At 39.4% G+C, this 8,284-nt stretch overlaps 1 protein-coding gene across 2 annotated transcripts in view; it reads left to right on the forward strand.

Moving 5' to 3' along the window:
* Window positions 1–5,275, forward strand: part of LOC116087205 (interferon-inducible GTPase 1-like) — an 11,988-nt gene extending 6,713 nt beyond the window's left edge. The window contains exons 2-3 of one of the 2 annotated variants that reach the window (XM_031365751.1): window positions 549–665; window positions 2,821–5,275. In XM_031365751.1, coding sequence (XP_031221611.1) covers window positions 2,842–4,095 — 1,254 coding nt within the window. In that variant the 5' untranslated portion in view covers window positions 549–665; window positions 2,821–2,841 and the 3' untranslated portion in view covers window positions 4,096–5,275. The remainder of the gene's footprint in view (window positions 1–548; window positions 666–2,820) is intronic. The other variant, XM_031365752.1, reaches the window with a different exon arrangement.
* Window positions 5,276–8,284: the final 3,009 nt, after the last annotated feature.

The following is an 8,284-nucleotide window of genomic DNA, read 5'->3' on the forward strand; positions in this document are numbered from 1 at the left end:
GGTCTGGGGTTCAAGAAGCATACAGGGGGCAGATAAGGAATAGTGAATGCCATTGACAGGCACATAGCAGCAAGGCAGATGGCAGAGATCAAGCCCACATGGCAGAGTGGGAAATCTCTTCTTAGGGTCCCAGAGAAAGAGGGGCAGTTCTGTGCCATGTGACCGATGAGGAGCCTGTACCCTGTGCTCCCAATCAAGCAGTATATGAGAGTGTGGAAAGCAAGAAACTAGAGATAAAGGTGATTTTAGTCATGGAGACCTATCATTCCTGAAATTATCACAATTCAATCTCAATGTGGTTGTTTTACAAAATAATGTACCCCTAGCTAACACTTTACATGACTAGAAGTTAGACCCAGAAGTGCTTCCAATCTCCTGAGACCTCCTTAGAGGCTTTCATAGTCAAGTTTCTCTGGCTAGACTCCCATTCCAGGAACTACTGTTAGTCTCCATGGAGACTGTAGGGACAAAAAATGTCACTTCTCAAGACTTGTAGCTGACCCACAGCATGCTTCCTGACCGATTTGGTCTTTCTCCCTCTATCCCAGAACTGTTAGCTGGCTCAAGATCCGGCAACACTGGTAAGATTGGAACAACATCTGAAGATTAAGAGAGGCAACAAAGCTTTCTCAGGACGATCTGGCTGTGTGCAAGCTGGAATCCAGGTACCTGCAATCCTTCCCTTCCATCTTTTATTTCCAGCAGTGAAGAGGACTCTTTCATGAGACAGGCAATTCAAAGCTTTCATCTAGATAACACTGATGTGTAACCTGATCCACTGAGTCCACCTCTTACTGCAATGCCAAAATAAACAAGCCAAATAAGACACCATGGAGCAATACTTAGTACCTGAACCAGGCAAAGCTGGAACAGAAATCATTTCAAAAGTAAAGCTCTAACTCACTCCCCAACAAAGGAAGCATAGGAATTTTATTTAGGGAGGCCATACATCTTCATATAGAGGTGTGTGGAATTTGAGGAATAAGCATTTTAGGATTACATTCCCTGAGCATGCTCACTTGAAAGTGATGTACAAGACTAACTCCCAGAATCCTCACTTTCACAGTAACATTGTAGCTGACAGTCAAGGAAAGGATATCTTGAAGGAACTAAATCAAGAGTCTGTCCATGATGGTGGCTGCCTTGCTTCCTCAGTAACAGATTGATTGACACTTGTTCCTGTCCTTTCATAGCACCCTTACATGGAGGCTGATATCACATAACTTCACAACATTTAGGACACACAAATATTTTACAGGAATTCCAACAGTGTTACATAATTTCCATCTCATATTAGCTTCTTGTGTCCAAATTGTTGGAGTGTCTTTTTTGTATTTCAAAACAGGGTTTCTCTGCTTCTGCAGCTCTGACTGTCCAAGAACTCACTTTGTAAATGAGACTGGCCTCAAACTCACAAAGATCTGCATACTTCTGCCTGTGAAGTGTTGGGATTAAAGGCATGCCATCACTGCCTGGCTTCTGTTTATATTTTGTATGAACCCAAAAAACAGTGTTTAGTGGCATCTGATGATAGAGCATGTATACTTTGCTCATGGCATCTGCTTCCTGATTTCCAGGACTCCATGGGCTATGGAATGCTACCTAAAGTAATACCTGGAGTCTGACTGCTGTAGGACTCAGTATACATGTCTACATCTGTTGTCACCATAGGACCTGATCCAATACCTACCAGTCCTCCTATTCCCACTGGGATATTCATAGAGCCAAGCCTCAGGATTTATCCCATGTTTCAATACAGATTTTCAAATCCAAGTTTCAGGAGTTAGTACTATCTAAATCAACTCAGCATTGACTACTCTTTCTCCTGTCTCCTGCTTATGTTACCTGTGTTCATTTTCAATGCTGCAGGTACCCGGTTTGTCCCATCTTGAACCAAGCAAGCATCTGCCAGCATGGGTGATGTCCCTTACAGTACTTTAACTGGCTTGACTGTTGGTATTCAGTGAAGCTAGGTATCTTCAAGAGAAACCAAATATATCTTTGTGGCATTTGTGACTGGATTGGCAGACACTAAACCCCATATAAATATACATTATATTTTGAAAATTTAGTCCCATTCCAACTTAGAAAGAGGCCTGGCCACTGGCCTTCAATCCAACACTATTGAGAAAATGTTGTATATTTCAGATCAGACTGGAGCCGTTATTAAAGGTTTACATGAAGAGACTTCAGTAAAACAACAAATTCAGAATGTTGAATAGCGTGAGCAAATAAATAAGGAACTGTGTAACAACCAGAAGCCAGAAAGTATAAGGGGCTGTTACCAGGTCTAACATAAGAACTGTACAGTTCACAAAGGCCAAATAGCATTGACTATATAGAGTGATGGATGCAGTTACAGACATGCAGCCCAAACAGGGCAACAGGGAGCCCATGACCAGACACAGCTGATTTACACTGGAAGCTGGAAGGTGAGTGACCTCTGTGGGTATGCTCTACATGTCACAGATCACAGAGAAAACTGAAAGGTAAAATGGGCTTGTGAAGAGATAGTGTAGAAAAACCATTAAAGTCTCATGTGATGGTCTCAGCTACCTGCAGAAAGAATGATCCTATTCTGTCACTCATAGGTGAACTCTAGAGTAACCAACTTCATAGAAGTGAAAAGCAGGGTAGTGGTCCACCAGGATATGGGATAAGTGAAATTGCAAAATGTTAGTTAAAGTCTCTTTTGTGTAAAATTAACACAGGGGAATTTGAGTGCATAACTACAACCACTAAGAATGGTGTATGCTGCACTGTATTTGAAATTTGCTATAATCAGAGTCTGAAATTTCATGCAAACCCTCTTCCTTCCAGTGCCTTTATTTGCTTGAAGTCATGGGTCAGCTCCTCTCTTCAACTAACAGTGAGCATGAAGATTTGGCCTCCAGCTTTACTAAATATTTTAAGGAATTTAACACGGGAAACAAAATCATTCCTCAGGAAATCATCAATTCAGTTGGATTAACCATGACAAAAGGGAACATTCATGAGGCAAACTCTGCAATCAGGGATGCATTAAAAGAAATCGATAGTACCCTGATCAATGTTGCTGTCACCGGGGAGACTGGAACAGGGAAGTCCAGCTTCATCAATGCCCTGAGAGGCATTGGGGATGAAGAGAAAGGTACAGCTGAAACTGGGGTGGTAGAGACAACCATGGAGAGATATCCATACAAACACCCCAATATGCCCAATGTGGTTATTTGGGACCTGCCTGGGATTGGATCCACAAATTTCCCTCCAAAAACCTATGTGGAGAAAATGAAGTTCCATGAGTATGACTTCTTCATCATTGTTTCATCCACACGCTTTACTGAAAATTGTATGCACCTCACCAAAGCAGTCGGCATGATGAAGAAGGAATTCTACTTTGTGAGAACCAAGGTGGACTCTGACTTAAGAACTGAACAGAAATGCAAACCTAAAAACTTTCACAGAGAAAAATTTCTGCAGAGCGTTCGACATAGTTGTATGAAGTTCTTTCAGGACTGTGGCATTGCTGAGCCACCGATCTTCTTGATCTCTAACAGAAATTTTTGTGACTATGACTTCCCCAAACTGATGGACAAGATGACAAATGACCTGCCTCTATACAAGAGACACAATTTTATGCTCTTTTTAACCAATATTACAGATTTAGCCATTGAAAAGAAGCAGCAACTTCTGAAGAAGAGGATTTGGCAGGAAGGCTTTGACACTGGCCTGCTGAGAAGCATCCCTTCATTTACCTTCCTCTTGGACAGTGATTTGGAGACTCTGAAGAAAAGCATGGAGCTCTACCGCACTGTGTTTGGAGTGGATGACAGATCTTTGCAGAGTTTGGCTAGGGACTGGAACATGCCAGTGGATCAGGTGGAGGCTATGATGAAATCCCCTGCCATCTTCAAACTTACAGATGAAGAAACAATACAAGAAAGGTTTTCAAAATATTATCAGGAGTACTGTGTGGCTAATGAGTATTTAGTTACTGAAAATCATTATCTTAGACAAATATTTTACCTGAAATATTATTTCCTTGACAAAGTGACCAAGGACTATAAAACTCTTCTCAAAGAAATATACTTAAGAAACAAGTTGGTTTCTAATTAGGTTGAAGTCCTGTAGCTGTCAAAAAAATCAGAATCAATGACAGAAAAATAGGACTCTGGATATTGGTTTATCCATGCTATTCAGGCTTGATCCACATTGAGTGATTATGTATCCACATTAGATATAGCAAGGGGAACAGATATGTATAAATAAAATGATAGCTGAAAACTATTTCCTCACTTTGAGTAAACTCTCACATCAAGTAATTTTACTTATATTCAAACTTGTTTAATATACATCAACATCCATGTTCAAGGTTCACAATGTGTTGTTTAGTATTGTTAACTCAACAGACTCTACAGACACATGAAAGATAAGCTTCTGGCCTTGCATTTTGCTTGTTAATTGAGGTAGGAAATCCTTCCTACTGTGGGTGGCACCATTCCCTAGCTAAGCAGCAGCATATTTCCATTCTTTTATAACTCTCCAGATTTTTGTTTTTTGATTTTTCTTTTTTACCTGTAGATGGAGTGGCACTAGATGACTCAAGATACTGCTGTGATTTCTTGATAATGACCTATATAACCTTAAACTTGATTCTGTACACTCTCATGATAGAGATATTAAAGGAAAAATCAAAACTAGGCTGGAGAGATGGCTCAGGAGATAAAGTAGACCTTGCAAGTCTAAAGACCTGAGTTCTGATTCCCAGAACCCACATAAATCCAGCTAAGCATCTGGAATTCATGCACTTTTATGGCGAGATGGGAGGCAGAAAGAGAAAACTTTTGGAAGATCATGAAGCCAGCTGTCCTGCCATATGCATCAGTAAATAAGAGGCTCTGACTCAAGCAAGTAAAAGGTAAAAGCCAACACGCAAGCTTGTCCTCAAATCTCTGCATACATGCCATGTCATCTTCATGCACACACACACACACACACACACACAAATGTTGTTTTTTTTTATCTAAAAAATAAAAGAAGGAAGGTTTGGGGCAATAGTTCAGTGGTATAATATTTGCCTCACACTCATGAGGCCAAAATTTCAATCCCTAGAACTCCAGAAAAAGGCAAAAAAGAATATACAGGGGGGGCTTTGAGGTGAAGACAGATGGCTCAGAGGTTAAGAATAATGGCTGCCTGGGAGGGAAGGAATAGGGGATTTTTTTGGAGGAGAACCAGGAAATGGAATAACATTGAAATGTAAAAAAAGATAATATCTAATAAAAAATTTTAAAAATGGTAAAAGAAAAGAAAAGAAAGATTACTGGCTGCTTTTGCAAAGGACCAGGATTCAATTGCCAGAACTCATACAGTAGGTCAAAGTTGCCTGCAACTCCTGTTCAAAGAAATCTGATATCATCTCCTGACCTCCACAGGGACTAGGCACATGTGGTAAACAGACATACATGTCAGGCCAACATTCATACAATAAAAGTAAATTAAGAAAAAAATCTTAAATATATGATTAAGTTTAAAAAGTAAGAGTGAAAGACTAACCTGGAAATCACTGTTGCCTTAATAATGACTAAGAATTTCCAACACATCCTATCTTACACCTATTTAAGGTGATGATTGTCTCAAAGCCCATTCCCTAGTCTATATCTTATCTTCCTTCAAAATAAAGTACAAATAAACAGCACATGTGTTAGTGAGACAGAAAGGAAAACACAAAAGAAAAGGAAAATGTATTCATGGTGGAAAGTGATTTCTTAAATAGTTTGAGCTGCTGTAATCCTATGGACTAGGTGAGTTAAAGAGCAGAATTTTGTTCTCACATTTCTAATGACTGATGTCTGAAATCCTTTTACCAATGTGGCCAAATCCTCAGTGAAAGCATCCTTCCTGGTAATGTCTTCACTTGGTCTTCCCCAGTGTGTGTGCACAGGATGATTTCGTGTCTCTTCTTTCTATGATCTCATCATTTGGGCTCCATTTTCATGACCTGGTTCAAGCATAGATGCCTCCCAAAGACTGTCCTCCTAACATGATCCACTGAGGGTTTGGGCTATTAGCATATGAATAACATGTTAACATTGAAAAGGGAAAACAGTCAGTCCCTAACAGGCCATGCAAATTATGATGGTAGTTCAGTTGCTTTCTTACTAGAAGCTATGCCATTCACAAACACCAATGACTCCAAAGTATTTTTGCCATAATTTGAGATACAGACTTGCCAAAAAGATAGCTAATGAGAATCACCAGACAACACCTGCTTCATTTATAATAAAACCAAAGAAGAAGCAGGTAAAGCTTGCTGATAGTATTTAGAGAATACTGGAATACAATACATATGAAAGAGAATTATGGAAAATGGTGATCCCCGATGGACTGGTAAAGAAAAGAATAAAGCACCTTGCATGGAATGCTTTTGATTCTCAGCCTGAACTTGTTAGGATATGGAAAGTCATCTCACAACTCAGGAATTGTAAGTAGTAGAGCCTAAATTGCCCACATTAGTCGAGAAATTTGTATTCTGTAAGGCAATACTGCAACCATCAATGGTTTTGAGTTCCACAAAGAGTTGTAATGGAATACATACCATTGCAATGGTACCTCTACTTACAGAGCTCCCTCCCCTATGTAAGCTAATTGCTGCATGGTGCCATTTTAAGACCAAATGTAACCATATCTCACCCTGACTTCCATGTCTGGTACACCCTCCAAGGCTGCTTAAGTGTCTCAATCTTGGTACCAAAAATTGTCCATACCTCTTTGGCTATTAATATGTCATCACCTTGTGTGACCTATTGCACATCAGGGCCTCTGACTTTGCTCCCACATTCATCAAGTCCTCGGAATCATCACTTATAATTGTGAAGGCACCAATGATATCCAAATAGAAGCAAAGTCAATGCAGCCTCTCTACTAATACCCAACAGCTTCAGGAGAAAACCATTTTCTGCTTAATTCTCCCACCCAATTGGTAAGACACAGACACACCTTAGTGTAAGGGTGGTAATAATGATGGTATAAATTGAACAAATGCCTGCCTGGAGAAAGAGACTTCCATGATATTTTATACCTTGAGCTAACACAAAGGACGTAGAGGATATCAAGAAAAATGACAAAATGCTCTGCAGTGGAAGGTGGATATTTCAGTGATAATGCCAGGATCACCCCCACACATGAAGTGAACAAAGATCTCAAAGGTCATGCAAACACCAGCTTGGAATTAACTTGGTCACAAACTCACAGAAGCAAACATACTTGGCTAGACATGGATGGTGGAACAAAAGCAACCCAAGCCCTGCCAAGATGATGGGATGCAGCTGCATAAGTCAATGTATACACTTGCCTTACATTCTGAAATGTATTCCTGCAACCAGCCAGTACACAAAAAACTAGCTATGAAGAGCACACCCTACATCTTCTAAACCCCACCCTAGAAACTGAAGATAACCTGATAAAGCTAGCTATTCTGCTGTCTGACAAAATTAACTTCCAGCCAGAATTTGTCAGAACAGATGATGAAGACTGTACATCAATAAAGTAACAATTCATCATGGGCACATTACAATTATAAATATACATTCACCAAACTTTGGGGACAACAATGAAGAAAATATTTGGCTTTTCAGAATGATAAACAAAATTGACAGACATAGGGCAAAATAACGAAAAAAAATAGAGAAGATACAAATAAATAAGACTAGAGATGAAAACATTATAACAGATACTAATGAAAGAGAGTTAGGTCACTAAGAAATACTTAGAGAACTATATTTGCAAAACCAGGAAAAAAAGAAACAAATGAAGATATGTCTAAATATATATGAGTTACCAAGAGAATATAAAACACCAAAACAGATCTCTAATGAGCAAGCACATCTAGACCCGGAGCTTTGCTAGTGAATTTGTTTATCATACAAAAGACTGTGCAGGTATCATAGTTCCTGGGGAGCTATTTTGAAAATGGACACCATTCAAACAATGGACAATTCAAAGAATTGAATAATTAGCAAATTGTCCAATTTGTTGACAGGTACGAACTGCACGTTTTCCTACATTATCCCATTGTGATAGGGACACTAAAAGAACTATGCCTACATTTTTAATTTGTGAAACTAGTTAATATACAGATGGGCATTACAAGCAGTTTTTATGCTTTTGAGAGGCACCGGTTACATCAGCGAGGTTACAGTTCAAACTTATTGGCTAATCATATTGAACTTTAAATCTATTGGCTAGCAAGCATGAAACACATTTGAACTCTACCTGGGACTTTCCAGAGGGTCAGGTGACTATC

The sequence above is a fragment of the Mastomys coucha genome, unplaced genomic scaffold (genome assembly GCF_008632895.1).
Source record: "Mastomys coucha isolate ucsf_1 unplaced genomic scaffold, UCSF_Mcou_1 pScaffold13, whole genome shotgun sequence".
NCBI lineage: Eukaryota > Metazoa > Chordata > Mammalia > Rodentia > Muridae > Mastomys > Mastomys coucha.